This window comes from Lampetra fluviatilis, chromosome 61, assembly GCF_964198595.1.
Source record: "Lampetra fluviatilis chromosome 61, kcLamFluv1.1, whole genome shotgun sequence".
Taxonomy (NCBI): domain Eukaryota; kingdom Metazoa; phylum Chordata; class Hyperoartia; order Petromyzontiformes; family Petromyzontidae; genus Lampetra; species Lampetra fluviatilis.
The window spans coordinates 2,397,766-2,415,715 of NC_136335.1; the positions used below are offsets into that span (position 1 = coordinate 2,397,766).

General features: G+C 51.2%; 1 protein-coding gene across 5 annotated transcripts in view; it reads right to left on the reverse strand.

Moving 5' to 3' along the window:
* ATP13A1 (ATPase 13A1) overlaps window positions 1-12,190 on the reverse strand; it is a 50,577-nt gene extending 38,387 nt beyond the window's left edge. For 4 of the 5 annotated variants that reach the window (XR_013640459.1, XM_078881424.1, XM_078881422.1 and 1 more), the window contains exons 1-8: window positions 11,770-12,126; window positions 8,690-9,135; window positions 5,923-6,012; window positions 4,449-4,669; window positions 3,570-3,642; window positions 2,489-2,644; window positions 1,029-1,098; window positions 340-446 (exon numbers count right to left, since the gene is read on the reverse strand). Coding sequence is in view for 4 of the 5 variants with exons in the window: in XM_078881424.1 (XP_078737550.1) it covers window positions 340-446; window positions 1,029-1,098; window positions 2,489-2,644; window positions 3,570-3,642; window positions 4,449-4,669; window positions 5,923-6,012; window positions 8,690-9,043 (1,071 nt within the window). In the remaining variant the exon portion in view is untranslated. The other variant, XM_078881423.1, reaches the window with a different exon arrangement.
* Window positions 12,191-17,950: the final 5,760 nt, after the last annotated feature.

A 17,950-nucleotide genomic window follows, 5' to 3' on the forward strand; every position in this document is an offset into this window, starting at 1 on the left:
CACGACCTCCTGTACACCAGGCGAGGTAGTCAACATCTCCTAGCCACCGTGATGATGATGATGAGAGAGAGACGCAAACTCCAAATATACAGCAGCAGACATCAGGGTCGGGATCGAACCCACGACCTCCTGCACACCAGGCGAGGTAGTCAACATCTCCTAGCCACCGTGATGATGATGATGATGAGAGAGACGCAAACTCCAAATATACAGCAGCAGGCGTCAACGGTTCGGGATCGAACCCACGACCTCCTGCATATAAGGCGAGGTAGTCAACATCTGGGGTGAAGGGTGTGGGGGTGAGAGCACCCCCGGCCTTCGTGAAGGCTGTCGCTGCACCTTCATCTGTGGGATCGACTCCCCGGTGAGCATCGCTTCGTCCACAATGCATCTGCCACGCAGCAGAAGCAAGTCGCACGGGACGAGGATCTCTTGGTGCGAGCGACCTGCACGCACGCACACACACGCACACGTGTACACACACACACACGTGTTCACACACACACACAGGTCTGTCGGAAAGACAGCGTCTGACAGACCTGTTCTCCACCTGAGGACGGCTGCTTGTGTTGTGGCCAAAACGTCGTGAGAATTGTATTTTATTATGTTTTATTTTTATTATTTTATTATTTCCCTTCTACGTGACGACTTTACCGAAAGAACCAAGAAGATGAATCCCTGCAGTCACGAAAGCTTTAAATCGAAATTTAAGGGTTTTGATTCCTTACCCGTACCCGTACCCGGCCGCACCAGGGTTGCAAACGGGTACCCGTACCCTACCTGATACCCGGCTACCCGTACCCGGCCGGGTATCGGATAGGGTACGGGTATCGGGTACCCGATTGCGACCTCTGGGATGAAGCCACGTTGCAGGCGCGGGTGGGTTGATTCTAGGAACTTGAATTGTGAGAAGAGACAAGACGTTGGGGAAATGAGTGCGACCTCTGCCCTGCCGCCTGCCTCCCACCCTGTCCCCGCCTGCCCTGTCTGACCACCACAGAGTCGGTGGCGAAGCGTGACGCTCTCACCGATGGAGACGATGTCGCCGGGAATGAGCTCGTCGGTGTTGATCGCTCTCCACTTGCGGTTCCTGTAAACCTGCGGTGGGCACACACAGCGGCCGCACGGTGGGGCGACGGCGGGTCGACCGCACGACGGGACGTCTGGCAAAAGCGCGCCGTTGATCGAGCCGCGGCGAGCGGGCAAAGCCTCGGCGGCACGTGAACCGCGGTCCGTCCCGTTGCTCGCCGAGCTCCCGTAGGCTCGCGGTCGCCCATCGAACACGCAGACGCGATGTGGAGCTCCATTGGAGCATCATTTGGCAGTAAAAAATATGATAATTGTTTTTTTTACCCTTCTATCTGGCAACAAAACTGACACCTTTTTTTTACGAGGAGTCGTGTTTGCATTGACCACAATACCTGCGGTCGTAATGCAAACAAAAAACACAACTCTGGTCCACACCCGAGACAGCTTTCCTTAGAGCCTAGTCTCACATGGTGTTGGACCAGATGACGCCAAAAGGCGCACAACTCAAAGACAATGCATCATCATAGTATGAGAGCTCTGGGTAAGCATTTACACCATTGGAACCTCATTTGCCAGTAAAAAATATGATAATTGTTTTTTTACCCTTCTATCTGGCAACAAAACTGACACCTTTTTTTTGCAAGGAGTCGTGTTTGCATTGACCACAATACCTGCAGTCGTAATGCAAACTAAAAACACAACTCTGATAATGTATGCACTGTCCTTGAAGTTGATTGGTCCACACCCGAGACAGGCTCTAAGGAAAGCTGTCTCGGGTGTGGCCAAGGGTCGCAACCGGGTACCCGATACCCGTAACCTACCCGATACCCGGCTACTACGGGTACGGGTAGCCGTTTGCGACCCTGGTGCGGCCGGGTACGGGTACGGGTAGGCCGTGAGTCACTGGTGAGTCACCGTTTGTCACTCATTTCGGGTAGGGTACGGGTAGGGAATCAAAACCCGTTTGCGACCCTGGTGCGGCCGGGTACAGGTAAGGAATCAAAACCCGTTTGCGACCCTGGTGCGGCCGGGTACAGGTAAGGAATCAAAACCCGTTTGCGACCCTGGTGCGGCCGGGTACGGGTAAGGAATCAAAACCCGTTTGCGACCCTGGTGCGGCCGGGTACAGGTAAGGAATCAAAACCCGTTACCGACCCTGGTGCGGCCGGGTACGGGTAAGGAATCAAAACCCGTTCGCGACCCTGGTGCGGCCGGGTACAGGTAAGGAATCAAAACCCGTTTGCGACCCTGGTGCGGCCGGGTACGGGTAAGGAATCAAAACCCGTTTGCGACCCTGGTGCGGCCGGGTACAGGTAAGGAATCAAAACCCGTTACCGACCCTGGTGCGGCCGGGTACGGGTAAGGAATCAAAACCCGTTTGCGACCCTGGTGCGGCCGGGTACGGGTAAGGAATCAAAACCCGTTTGCGACCTCTGCGGCGAGCCGGTGAGCGCCGTACTTGGATGGCGTACGGCTTGTTGCCCATCTTGCGAATCTCCGCCATGTTCTTGAGCTGCTGCTGCACGAGAGATGCCTCGAACATCACAAGCATCACCAGCGTGAAGATGCTGTAGTACCAGTACTCGTCCAGACACCAGAGACCCACGCAGAACACCTACGGACACGCACGCACACGCACCGGGTCAGATAATCGTCACAACCGGTGGTGTTGGCCGTGAGCGGGAATCGAACCCGGGTCGCCGGGTTCGTAGCGCAGCAGCGTAGCGCTAACCACTACACCACCGCTTCTCACAACTCACACGCACAAAAGACAAAGATCCCCCGTATAGCCTTAACATACTGTAGGGACAAGTGCTGTTAGCGAGCACCTATGAAGGCCGCAACGGCACACGAGGGGGTGGGTGGCCAGCACCACGCCCGACCGCCTTTGTCTCCCCAGTGGCGATGTTTACTACACACCGCACCAGGTACTCATTTGAGGCTGAGTCGACCTAGGGGAGGCCTCAGAACCGGTTCAGAAAACTGTCACCGGTGTTTGCCGTGAGCGGGAATCGAACCCGGGTCGCCGGGTTCATAGCGCAGCGTAGCGCTAACCGCTACACTACCGCACCCCACGCACGTACACGCACACACATGTACACACACAAAAAACAAACATCCCCCATATAGCCTGGGACAGTCTTTCGGGAAAAGTGCTGTTAGCGAGCACCTATGAAGGCCGGCACGGTACACGAGGGGGTGGGTGGCCAGCACCACGCCCGACCGCCTTTGTCTCCCCAGTGGCGATGTTTACACACCGCACCGGGTACTCATTTCAGGCTGAGTCGACCTAGGGGAGGCCCAGGACCAGTTCAGATAATCGCCACTGGGTGTTGGCCGTGAGCGGGAATCGAACCTGGGTCGCCGGGTTCGTAGCGCAGCGCAGCGCTAACCGCTACACCACCGCTCCCCACATACACACACACACACACGCGCGCACGCCGGTACACGCACACGCCGACACACGCCCCGGCGTTTCCCACGCCAGGCACACTGAGCTTGGCTCCGGCAGTTTTTTTTTGGTTTTCCCGCGTCCCGACCTGGAACACGAAGAACGGCGCCGTGGCTCGTTCCATGAAGAGTTCCATGAATTCCGGGACGACCATCTCGGCCCTGTGGGGGGGGAGGGGGAGGGGGGGGGGAGAGATGAGAGAGGGGACAGGGAGAGCGGGGGACATCGTGGTGGACGATGTAACGCACGCTGAACTTTGTCCGTACCGTACGTAATCAACCGTGCTAATCGGAGATGCAGTGTTGAGTCTGTGGGTAGTGTTGAGTCTATGGTGCAGTGTTGAGTCTATGGGTAGTGTTGAGTCTATGGGCAGTGTTGAGTCTGTGGGTAGTGTTGAGTCTATGGTGCAGTGTTGAGTCTATGGGTAGTGTTGAGTCTATGGGCAGTGTTGAGTCTATGGTGCAGTGTTGAGTCTGTGGGTCTCAGTGTTGAGTCTGTGGGCAGTGTTGAGTCTATGGGCAGTGTTGAGTCTATGGGCAGTGTTGAGTCTATGGGCAGTGTTGAGTCTATGGGCAGTGTTGAGTCTATGGGCAGTGTTGAGTCTATGGGCAGTGTTGAGTCTATGGGCAGTGTTGAGTCTATGGGTAGTGTTGAGTCTATGGGCAGTGTTGAGTCTGTGGGCAGTGTTGAGTCTGTGGGCAGTGTTGAGTCTGTGGGTCTCAGTGTTGAGTCTATGGGCAGTGTTGAGTCTATGGGCAGTGTTGAGTCTATGGGCAGTGTTGAGTCTGTGGGTCTCAGTGTTGAGTCTATGGGCAGTGTTGAGTCTGTGGGTCTCAGTGTTGAGTCTATGGGCAGTGTTGAGTCTGTGGGCAGTGTTGAGTCTATGGGCAGTGTTGAGTCTGTGGGTCTCAGTGTTGAGTCTATGGTGCAGTGTTGAGTCTGTGTAATCGGTAGAAATGCCGCTCACTTGTTTCTGCCGTAAGTCCTCTCGGCCGCGACCGCCTCCTCCTCCTGGAAGCCGCGAGCGCTCTGGTAGACGGACAGCGCCAGCGCCACGGGGAACACGACCGGCTGGAAGCAGCGCTTCTCACGCCCATCGTACACGTACTTGGTCTTCTGGAACTCGAACGCGACGCTCTCCTCCTCCTGCTCCACCACCACCTCGCCATCGCCTCCTCCGTCTCCCCCCTGCGAGAGGTGGCCAGGGGAGTGGGGGGCGGGGGGGGGCAGGGGGGGGGTGGGTGAGGGGGTGGGGGGGGTGGGTGGGGTGGGTGGGGGGGGGTGAGGGGAGGTGGGGTGAACATCCTGTAGCGTTGCTTTTTCGTGGTCAGGTTCGAATTGTTTTTCGTGTGGAGAAGCCGTGATCGGTAACAAAACCGCGGTAGCAATACCATGGTAAATACACCACGGTAGCAAAACCGCGGTAGCAATACCATGGTAAATACACCACGGTAGCAAAACCGCGGTAGCAATACCATGGTAAATACACCACGGTAGCAAAACCGCGGTAGCAATACCATGGTAAATACACCACGGTAGCAAAACCGCGGTAGCAATACCATGGTAAATACACCACGGTAGCAAAACCGCGGTAGCAATACCATGGTAAATACACCACGGTAGAAACACCGCTGCAGCAAAACCGCGGTAGCAAATCGCCACGCTAGGCTCGGAAAATTTTTCACGGTCAGGTTCGGACCGACCCGTTCTTGTGGCCCCTCTCCAAGTGCACCGCGCCTGGCACAAGCGCCTGTTCTTCACCTGAGGACAGCTGCTTGCGTTGTGGCCGAAACGTCGTGAGAATTGTATTTTATTATGTTTTATTGTTATTATGTTATTATTTCCCTTCTACGTGACTTTACCGAAAGAACCAACAAGATGAATCCCTGCAGTCACGAAAGAAGCTTTAAATCGAAATGTAACCGCCACTACGGGGTGGGATTCCACAAAACTTTAAGATCTTTCAACAAACTCCGGGATAGGAAGGCTCAGCTAATCGAGTCTCTCACCTTTCTGAAGAGATGCCGCGACTCTAAAAAACGTGACTTTACCGAAAGAATAAAATAATAAAAATAAAACATAATAAAACAATTCTCACGACGTTTCGGCCACAACGCAAGCAGCCGTCCTCAGGTGAAAAACAGGTCTGTCGAGGCGACAGCGTCTGAATGAAACAGCACACGAGCTTGGAGCGTATATATAAGCTGGGTTGGAAGGGGGGAAAAGAGCGCCTTGACAAAAAAATATGAATATCAAGAGGCATTTAGCTAAAATTGTTTTATTATGTTTTATTTTTATTATTTTATTACTTCCCTTCTACGTGACTTTACCGAAAGAATCAAGAAGATGAATCCCTGCAGTCACGAAAGCTTTAAATCGAAATTTACCGAAAGAACCAAGAAGATGTATGAACGTGTGTGTGTATGTGCGTTATCGTTTACCGAGCTGTGGAGGAGAGGCACGAGTTCGGCAAACCCGTTGTTCGGCGTTGGAACGACTTTGACCCACGTAGCCTTCTTAGGGTCTTCTTCCTAGGGGCGGGGAGGGGAGAGGGGAAAGTTGGCGTACGTATCGTACGTACGTGGAACATCTTTCGCACTGCCGTACGTAGCCGATCGTGCTAATCGGAGGGACGGGGGAAGCACAACAAACTAAACACAAAAAAATTAACTCGTAAAAACAAAGTTTTTCACTATAAATCCTTTATATGCGTGGCGGCTAGAGTCCTCTCGTCCTCTGGCTTGAGATGGCTGCCACCTATGGGTCAGATGATTGCCTGCCACCATTAAGCAATTGGTAATTAAATATAATATTTTTTTTCCTAAAAAGTGTAAAATTTTGGAAAAAAAATTTCACGAAAATAAATTGTCACGCACAACGAGTCTGTGTGCAAAATGTCAGCTCGATTGGATCACGGGAAGTGGGTTAAAAAACGACCGAAAGATTTGCACGGTCGTAAGCGCGCAAGCAGCAAGCAAGCGAACTTATATAAGGATTCAAAAAAGCAGTTCGAACGAACTTCCAGTTTATTCGCAAGTGGGACGCTCAACTCTGTCTGCCATAGACGGTCTACGCTGCCGGTAACCATGAGTAGAGACCAATAGTACCTTGGGTCATCGGCAAGTCACGGAACAGACCCAGCAGGCGCCATGGGTTGACTGAGACGACTGGCAGATGCACCACCTGTGCCCCACACTGTGCCAACTTGCTGTGCTTTAGCCACCCGGCGCTCCGCTCGTTGTTGTGAGCGTCGCTCCTCCGCCCTCCGTTGTTGTTGGAGGGCGACTGCCTCCAACTGCCCAGTAGCGTCCTTCACGAGCCTCCTCCCTTCACAGAGGCCGATCTTGACACCGCTGGTACCGGTCGTCTGCAAGTCTATCGGCACTACCACCACGACCACTACTCCCAGCACGTTTGTGGAGTTCCCCTTCTTTGGTCCATTGGGCATTCCGAGTCTGTTTCACTTTTTTAAATCACCGTCTTAAAACTCACCTATTTTACACGCTTTCTTTTAACTCGCTCTGTCTGTTGTTATTGTTGTCGTTGTCGTATCCTCAAATCTTGTAACTCAATTTTAACCCAATGTGGTATTGACTGCAAACTTGGTATACTTATGTCATACTGATGACAATACTATATTCTATCATAAAAAATATATCTTTTTAAACGTAATTTTTTACATGTTATGTTTCGCCTTGGGTCTAATTGTCCGCGTTCAACTGACGTTGGCTGTAATTGGCCACGGTCCCTTACGTCGTGGCAAGCTTTGGAGCCACTTCCTGGAGTCGTGGAGTTCTGCCATTACTAGTACATTTCAAAAAAGCGTGTTTTAAAAAAAGTTGTTTTTCATATTACTTATGTACTGCAGACTTTCCCCGTAACTTAGGATGGAAAAAAACGATTTTGTTTGTCCTCTTGAATTACTCTGCCGGAATTATTAATAACCTTATTCCCTTTCATCGTGGTTCTCCACTTTGACGTCAGTGGTATCGTTACCGTCAGCTTTCTATCTCGCTGAGATTTCATCCGAACTTGTGAGCCGAGTTTTACTTTTACGTACAGTGCTTTGAGATACCTCAATATGAAAGGCGCTTTATAACATAGTTTATTATGATTATTATTATTTCGCCACCACCGCCACCACCGCCAATATCAATACCAATGCCCGGCGTTCGACACTCAGTGATGGTGACGTCACCACGGCATGCAGGGCAGAGGTCGCAAACGGGTTTTGATTCCTTACCCGTACCCGGCCGCACCAGGGTCGCAAATGGGTACCCGTACACGGCCGGGTATCGGGTAGGGTACGTGTATCAGGTACCCGGTTGCGACCTCTGGGATGAAGCCACGTTGCAGGCGCGGGTGGGTTGATTCTAGGAACTTGAATTGTGAGAAGAGACAAGACGTTGGGAAATGAGTGACAAACGGTGACTCACCAGTGACTCATGGCCTACCCGTACCCGGCCGCACCAGGGTCGCAAACTGGTACCCGTACCCGGCCAGGTACGGGTAGCCGGGTATCGGGTAGGGTACGGGTATCGGGTACCCGGTTGCGACCTCTGCTACAGGGCCGATGCAACTTAAGCGGAGAAGGCTCGCTGACAGGAGGTCGCGGAACAGAGACCCAGCAGGTGCCATGGGTCGACCGACTGAGATGACTTGGCAAGATGCACCACCAGATGTTGCACCACCTACTGTGCCACCACCACTGCCACCACCACCACTAGCGCCACCACCGCAGCTACCACTGCTACCGCCGCCACCACCACCACCACCACCACAGTCACCACCGCCGCCACCACCACCACCACCACCACCACCGCCGCCACCACCGCCACCACGGCCACCACCGTCGCCGTTACCACCACCACCCCTACCACCACCACCGCAGCTACCACTGCTACCGCCACCACCGCCACCACCACCACCACTGCCACCACCACCGCAGCTACCACCACAACCACAGCTACCACTGCTACTGCCACCGCCACCACCGCCACCACCGCCACCACTGCAACTACCACCACCACCACCACTGCCGCCACCACCGCCACCACCACCACCGCCACCGCCACCACCACCGCCACCGCCACCACCACCACCGCCGCCACCACCACCACCGCCACCACCACCGCCACCACCACCACCACCACCACCACCACCGCCGCCACCACCACCACCGCCACCACCACCACCACCACCGCTCACCTTCCTGCACGTGAGAGCGCAGCGGACGTGCACGGACCAGTGGCACGAGAGCGCCGTGAGCACGTGCACCAGCACCGTCGCCGCCCCGGCCACCAGCAGCAGGAGGCCCGTTCCGTCGTGTTCCCCTCCGTTGAGCTCCGCCCCATCGAGTCCCCCGCCACCGCTCGACTCCGTGGCTCCCTCGGTCAGGTCGTGGGCGGCGGCGTCGGCGGTGACGGCTTCGGCGGCGGTGAGCCACGCGTAGAGCCAGGCGGCGTAGAGGGCGACGAAGGGACCGGCGTAGCCGCGAAGGGGCAGCGGCTTCAGGGTGTGCAGAGAGACGCTCGCCACGAGGTCGTCCAGCGGAGGGCCCATGGTGCCCCGCTCACCCCGCTCACCCCGCTCACCCCGCTCGCCCCGCTAAGTCGCTCCTCGTCCGCCCTCCGGCCACGCGGGCACCCGGCCACCTGTCAGGATGAGGGAATGAGAATGGGTTTGTATCACCAGCTGTGTCAGAGAGTCACATGTCAGGATGGGAAAATGACCATGGGTTTGTATCACCAGCTGTGTCAGAGAGTCACATGTCAGGATGAGGAAATGAGCATGGGTTTGTATCACCAGCTGAGTCAGCCACCTTCAGGATGAGGAAATGACCATGGGTTTGTATCATCAGCTGGGTCAGACAGTCACATGTCAGCATGGGGAAATGACCATGGGTTTGTATCACCAGCTGTGTCAGAGAGTCACATGTCAGGATGGTGAAATGACCATGGGTTTGTATCACCAGCTGAGTCAGACAGTCACATGTCAGGATGAGGAAATGACCATGGGTTTGTATCACCAGCTGAGTCAGACAGTCACCTGTCAGGATGAGGAAATGACCATGGGTTTGTATCACCAGCTGAGCCAGCCAACCACCTGTCAGGATGGTGAAATGACCATGGGTTTGTATCACCAGCTGTGTCAGACAGCCACCTGTCAGCATGGTGAAATGACCATGGGTTTGTATCACCAGCTGAGCCAGCCAACCACCTGTCAGGATGAGGAAATGACCATGGGTTTGTATCACCAGCTGAGTCAGACAGTCACATGTCAGCATGGTGAAATGACCATGGGTTTGTATCACCAGCTGAGCCAGCCAACCACCTGTCAGGATGAGGAAATGACCATGGGTTTGTATCACCAGCTGAGTCAGACAGTCACATGTCAGGATGGTGAAATGACCATGGGTTTGTATCACCAGTTGTGTCAGACAGTCACATGTCAGGATGGTGAAATGACCATGGGTTTGTATCACCAGCTGTGTCAGCGTGCCACCTGTCAGGATGGTGAAATGACCATGGGTTTGTATCACCAGCTGTGTCAGCCAGTCACATGTCAGGATGAAGAAATGACCATGGGTTTGTATCACCAGCTGTCAGCCAGTCACATGTCAGCATGGTGAAATGACCATGGGCTTGTATCACCAGCTGAGTCAGACAGTCACATGTCAGGATGGTGAAATGACCATGGGTTTGTATCACCAGCTGTGTCAGTCACATGTCAGGATGGTGAAATGAGCATGGGTTTGCATGACCAGCTGTGTCAGAGAGTCACATGTCAGCATGGGGAAATGACCATGGGTTTGTATGACCAGCTGTGTCAGACAGTCACATGTCAGCATGGCGAAATGACCATGGGTTTGTATGACCAGCTGTGTCAGACAGTCACATGTCAGCATGGGGAAATGACCATGGGTTTGTATCACCAGCTGAGCCAGCCACCTTCAGGATGAGGAAATGACCATGGGTTTGTATCACCAGCTGAGTCAGGCAGCCACCTGTCAGCATGGTGAAATGACCATGGGTTTGTATCACCAGCTGAGTCAGCCAGCCACATGTCAGGATGGTGAAATGACCATGGGTTTGTATCACCAGCTGAGTCAGCCAGCCACATGTCAGGATGGTGAAATGACCATGGGTTTGTATCACCAGCTGAGTCAGGCAGCCACCTGTCAGCATGGTGAAATGACCATGGGTTTGTATCACCAGCTGAGCCAGCCAACCACCTGTCAGGATGAGGAAATGACCATGGGTTTGTATCACCAGCTGAGTCAGGCAGCCACCTGTCAGCATGGTGAAATGACCATGGGTTTGTATCACCAGCTGAGCCAGCCAACCACCTGTCAGGATGGTGAAATGACCATGGGTTTGTATCACCAGCTGAGTCAGACAGTTACATGTCAGCATGGTGAAATGACCATGGGTTTGTATCACCAGCTGTGTCAACCAGCCACATGTCAGCATGGGGAAATGCCCATGGGTGCTGTGGTTGTTGTTGTTGTAATCGCCGCTTGAACTTGCATTAGACCGTGGCATGAATGCCTCACTGTTGTAGTGAAATCGGCCGCTGCTGGGCTCATTGGCTTTGGAGTCGGGGCCATTCCTGCTACGTGGTGCGCCTACCCACAGGTAGAGTGGTACCAGGGTGCAGCCCTGCAACCACTTGTACTGGCTACTGCTGCCAGAAGGGTTACTTTGGTCTACTTTTCCAACGCTTTGGAAGAGTTGATGAGATGGGGGTAGGGGCAGTGGGGGGGGGGGGGGGGGGAGGTTACCCACACTTGTTGTGCTGTACTTCTATGCCCCCCCCCACACTCCTTGCCTTCTTAAATCCGCATTGACCAGCGCGGTGAAGTATGTCCGAAACCAGTTACGAGGCATTCATCCAGCAGTAGATTGATTAAGGACTGTACTGAACACGTGTTCGAGCATGAGTACAGTGCTAATCAGTCTTAATGTCCCTATACAAACAACACACACATGGGGATTATCACGTAAAAGAAACGATCTTAGCACGCGTGTCAATTAACTCTTGACAATTACTATAGTACTACAACATACATTGTTGTACTGTACCCACGTATGCTCCCAATTCTTCGCTTCACGACCTTCGACCAAACCGCACCGACACATGACACACACACGTGTGTGTGTGACTGTACACACACACACACGTGTGTGACTGTACAGTAGCGGCATGGTCAAGCACTGGTCCGGCAAAATCGTAGGGTTGTACTGCACTTCTATGCGCCCCCATCCAACACCACCACCACCACGTACCTCCGTGTCGTTAGCCGGGCGCTGTGACGATGGTCAGACAGCGTTTCGTGATGACAGCGAGACTCATCCAGCTGTGAAGAGTGGGTCGGCGAGCTGGTTGATGAGCCGGTGGTTGCCGTCACGAAACGCCGCTACAAATGAATGGGAGAGGGAGGTTTTGGTGGTGGTCGTTTCAAAGGTGAATCGCTTACACATTGCACAATTTTGTTTTAATTTTATTTAAATTTACTAAATAGAAAACAGGGGAGCTCGAACGATTTTATAACGGCTGGGAAAGCGGAGAGAAGAGGGGGTGGGAAGCGAATGATAAATAACCGAGGAGGATTTAAAATTATAAGAACAAAAAACTTTAATTTAATTCTCACTTCCGTTCCTTATTCCACGGCGCGAGCCGCTTCGTTTCCGCTTCCTGGGGTCACGCTGGCGGGGTTAGGGGGTCACGTGGTTCCGCTCGGGGGGCGGGGCAAGGTGGGGGGGGACCACGTGACCCAAATTCGACGTGGTGAAGAAGCCACGTGGGTTTTTGAGTTGAACCACGTGCGGTTTGGTTGAACCACGTGGGTTTTGAGTTAAACCACGTGGGGTTTGGTTGAACCACGTGGGTTTTGAGATAAACCACGTGGGTTTTGAGTTAAACCACGTGGGGTTTGGTTGAACTACGTGGGTTTTGAGTTAAACCACGTGGGGTTTGGTTGAACCACGTGGGTTTTGAGATAAACCACGTGGGTTTTGAGTTAAACCACGTGGGGTTTGGTTGAACTACGTGGGTTTTGAGTTAAACCACGTGGGGTTTGGTTGAACCACGTGGGGTTTGAGTTGAACCACGTGGGTTCTGAGTCCATAAATGACGTCACGCACCTGGGGGGGGGGGGGGGTCAAACATTTGTGACGATGTGTGACGAGGGGGGGGGGTGAGAAATGTGCAACTTTAATAAATAATTAAATAGACTTTTTTAAATAAATGTTTTCTCCTACAACATCAGAGTGCAGCGCCACATTAAATACGCACTACAATGACAATAGTTTAAAGCGATTTGAAGCCTCTTCTTGGTTCTTTCGGTAAAGTCACGTAGAAGGGAAGTAATAAAATAATAAAAATAAAACATCCCTTCTACGTGATGACTTTACCGAAAGAACCAAGAAGATTAATCCCTGCAGTCACGAAAGCTTTAAATCGATTTGAAGCATGTTTTATATTTTTTTTTGGGGGGGGGGAGGGGGTAGAGTTTTGTGACGTCATATTCGAGGGGGGGGGGGTGTCTGACTTTTTGTGACGCCGTGTGACGATGGGTGGGTGGGGGGGTAAAAAATCGTCCAAAATCGCGTGACGTCATTTATGGACGTCCCCTAAAGTCACGTAGATAGGTTCAAAGAAAATAACAAAATAACAAAAAATTACGACGTTTCCATCGCAAACACAAGCGGTCGTCATCAGGAAGAACGCGTGCGTTGCGATCGAAACGTCGTATAGTTTAATTTTCGATTTAAAGCTTTAGTGACTGCAGGGATTCATCTTCTTGGTTCTTTGGGTAAAGTCACGTAGAAGGGAAGTAATAAAATAATGAAAATAAACATAATAAAATAAAATAATATAAAATAACATAATAATATAATAAAATAATATAATTAAGTAATAAAATAATATAATAGTTCTAGATTTGAAGCTTTCGTGACTGCAAGGATTCCTATTCTTAGGTTTTTTCGGTAAAGTCACGTAGGTAAAACATTAAAATTAATAAAAATAAAATAAAATATTATATTATTTTATTATATTATTTTATTTTACTTTTATTAATTTTAATGTTTTTCCTACGTGACTTTAATAAAGTATTTTACTTTTATTAATTGTAATGTTTTACCTACGTGACTTTAATAAAGTATTTTACTTTTATTAATTGTAATGTTTTACCTACGTGACTTTACCGACAAAACCTAAGAATATAATATAATAGTATAGTATAGTTTTTTGTGATTTTGTTATTTTATTTGAACCTATCTACGTGACTTTACCGAAAGACCCAAAGAGATTTAATTCCTGCAGTCACGAACGCTTTAAGCCGTGCACACTTTGTTTAAATTACCACGACGGGAGATTAACTCAATCTGGCGACATTAGGTTGTCAAGTGCAGCCACACTCCTAACTGGGCGTTTCCAACTAACGTGGACAGGCATAATGCGTTGTCTCTGTCCGTCCGTCTTCACTAACATTGGACCATCTCCGAACGCGATGGTCCAATATGAGTCAAATTCGAGCGTGATGTCGTGTTGCTATCAGAGAGTCACCACGCAGAAAATCGGACACATTGACCGAAGGGGTCATTCGTTGGCTGTGTCTGTAATGTGGGGTCGCTATAACTTCGGTCGAGATGGTGCAATGTGAGTGAAATTCGAGCGTGATGTCGTGTTGCTATCAGAGAGTCACCACGCAGAAAATCGGACACATTGACCGAAGGGGTCATTCGTTGGCTCTGTCTGTAATGTGGGGTCGCTATAGCTTCGGTCGAGATGGTGCAATGTGAGTGAAATTCGAGCGTGATGTCGTGTTGCTATCAGAGAGTCACCACGCAGAAAATCGGACACATTGACCGAAGGGGTCATTCGTTGGCTGTGTCTGTAATGTGGGGTCGCTATAACTTCGGTCGAGATGGTGCAATGTGAGTGAAACTCGGGCATGATGTCGTGTTGCTATTAGAGAGTCACCACGCAGAAAATCGGACACATTGACCGAAGGGGTCATTCGTTGGCTGTGTCTGTAATGTGGGGTCGCTATAACTTCGGTCGAGATGGTGCAATGTGAGTGAAACTCGGGCATGATGTCGTGTTGCTATTAGAGAGTCACCACGCAGAAAATCGGACACATTGACCGAAGGGGTCATTCGTTGGCTGTGTCTGTAATGTGGGGTCGCTATAACTTCGGTCGAGATGGTGCAATGTGAGTGAAACTCGGGCATGATGTCGTGTTGCTATCAGAGAGTCACCACGCAGAAAATCGGACACATTGACCGAAGGGGTCATTCGTTGGCTGTGTCTGTAATGTGGGGTCGCTATAACTTCGGTCGAGATGGTGCAATGTGAGTGAAACTCGGGCATGATGTCGTGTTGCTATTAGAGAGTCACCACGCAGAAAATCGGACACATTGACCGAAGGGGTCATTCGTTGGCTGTGTCTGTAATGTGGGGTCGCTATAACTTCGGTCGAGATGGTGCAATGTGAGTGAAACTCGGGCATGATGTCGTGTTGCTATCAGAGAGTCACCACGCAGAAAATCGGACACATTGACCGAAGGGGTCATTCGTTGGCTCTGTCTGTAATGTGGGGTCGCTATAACTTCGGTCGAGATGGTGCAATGTGAGTGAAACTCGGGCATGATGTCGTGTTGCTATTAGAGAGTCACCACGCAGAAAATCGGACACATTGACCGAAGGGGTCATTCGTTGGCTCTGTCTGTAATGTGGGGTCGCTATAACTTCGGTCGAGATGGTGCAATGTGAGTAAAATTCGAGCGTGATGTCGTGTTGCTATCAGAGAGTCACCACGCAGAAAATCGGACACATTGACCGAAGGGGTCATTCGTTGGCTGTGTCTGTAATGTGGGGTCGCTATAACTTCGGTCGAGATGGTGCAATGTGAGTGAAACTCGGGCGTGATGTCGTGTTGCTATCAAGTTCAAGTTCATGTATTAGGTGTAGCCCTGTGAGCCATTCGGCTCTTGAATCGGGTGCAACCGCAACAAACAAAAAAACAAAAACACGAACAAAAAACATCTTAAAGTGAATATGTGACTGAGTGCAAACAGAAAATCCAAAAAAAGACAGCAAAATATTGCAGAAAAAAACACCGTACACCAACGCTGTGTGCAAAAATCCCAGTGGGATGCAAGTCAAACAACAACAACAACCACAAGACAACTTAGATTAAGGCCATCAGTCTAACTCTGTACTACAACAAACAAACATGGCTAAACCAATACACTTTTCGAAATCAGAGAGTCACCACGGAGAACATCGGACACATTGAGGAGATCATTCATTGGCTCTGTGTGTCTGTGTGTAACGTGGGCTCACGATAACTTCGGTCGAGATGGTGCAATATGAGTGAAACACATTTTAAGGCCACGGGAAGTGTCGAAAACCCAAGTCCGTTTTGTCTTCTCGGAACCTATCGCTCGATTCGCCATCATGAACGGTAGATGGCGCAAAATGATCAAAATCGGAACAGCCATTGGAATGAGATCGCTAACAATTGGCCGGTAAAGCTTAAAAAATTAACCCGTAAAAACAAAGTTTTTCACTATAAATCCTTTATATGCGTGGCATCGGTTTTATTTTATTATTCATTTCTGTCTTTCTTGAGCAAAAGTTTCATTTTTATCACATTGGTATTTTAAATTAAATATATAAAAAAATTCCCTAAACAGTGTAAAATTTTGGCAATTTTTTTCACGAAAATGAATTGTCACGCACAACGAGTCTGTGTGCAAAATGTCAGCTCGATTGGATCACGGGAAGTGGGTTAAAAAACGACCGAAAGATTTCCACGGTCGTAAGCGCGCAAGCAAGCAAGTGAACTTAATATAAAGGATTTAAAAACAGAACATTGCAGTCATCATTTGAAAGCAATACACAGCAAACAACAACAACGTACTGCGAACTGTGAACTGTGAACCCTGCGACCAGGGTTTGAGAGACAGAATCAAAACTGCTGGAGGAATCTGATGATCTATAAAGCTCTATGTTGTTCACAGATGTCCAGGCAGGGCAAGGGGTACGAACATTACAAAAACATGATAGAAGTGCAAAGCATAGAAAATGTTACTGGTAGGGCTGGTTACACCAGCCCACATGGGATTATTGTGTCCGTCCGTCCGTCGTGAATCCAAAAATGGAATTGGTGGGGCAGGGTGGAGAGGGGAGGGTGGGGAGGGGCTGGGTGGGGAGGGGCTGAGTGGAGAGGGTGGGGCTGGGTGGGTGGGGAGGGGCTGGGTGGGGAGGGTGGGGAGGGGCTGGGTAGAGAGGGTTGGGTTGGGTGGGGAGTGGGAGGGTGGGGAGAGTGGGGAGGGGCTGGGTGGGGCTGGATGGGGAGGGGAGGGTAGGGAGGGGCTAGGTGGGGAGGGTGGGGAGGGGCTGGGTGGGAGGGTGGGGCTGGGTGGGGAGTGGGAGGGGTGGTGCTGGGTGGGGAGGGGCTGTTCACCCCGTGGTGCCCTTATAAAACTCAACGTTTCACCTACTCACGCCGGCTTGTGCCCGCCCTCACAGTCGGCCATATTTGCGGAATACACCACGCCGCCGTTGACCCTGCAGGCCATTGACCGAGCAACCCAACGTTCCTACCAGCTCCCTCCACAGCAGGACAATGTGTTAACTTAAAAAAACATGCAAATTAAACGAAATAATTATTTGTATCTTGCCAGGTAAAGCCCGCTGAGGTTTTAACTTATTTTTCAGAAGCGACCTGGCCACAAATGATAGCTCAACAAATTGGCCTCATCACGTGGAAATTCATAGCAGACAAAATCAGAGGTGGGACAAAGTCATTGTTATGCAAGTCTAAGTCGAGTCGCAAGTCATCAAATTCATGACTCGAGTCTGACTCGAGTCCAAGTCACATGACTCGAGTCCACATCTCATAGGTGGGACAAAGTCATTGTTATGCAAGTCCAAGTCGAGTCGCAAGTCATCAAATTCATGACTCGAGTCTGACTCGAGTCCAAGTCACATGACTCGAGTCCACACCTCTGGACAAAATAATCTGAAGCACCTATGAAGGCCGACACGGCACACGACGGGATGGGTGGCCAGCACCACACCCGGTCGCCTTTGTCTCCCTACTAGTATGATGTAGGTCATTGAGAGCGGTGGTTCTTCTAAACCTGGGGGTGTCCAGCTGCTGCCTGGGGGTTGCGAGATGCCCTTTCTGGACGTGTGAGCGAGACGCCTAGACAGTCACAGTCTTTCGGAAAAAGCGCTGTTAGCGAGCACCTATGAAGGCCGGCACGGCACACGAGGGGGTGGGTGGTTTGTCTTCCCAGTGGCGATGTTTACTACACACCGTACCAGGTAGCAATTTGAGGCTGAGCCGACCTAGGAGAGGCCCGTGACCGGTTCAGATCATTGCCACCGGTGTTGGCCGTGAGCGGGAATCGAACTCGGGTCGCCGGGTTCGTAACGCAGCGCAGCGCT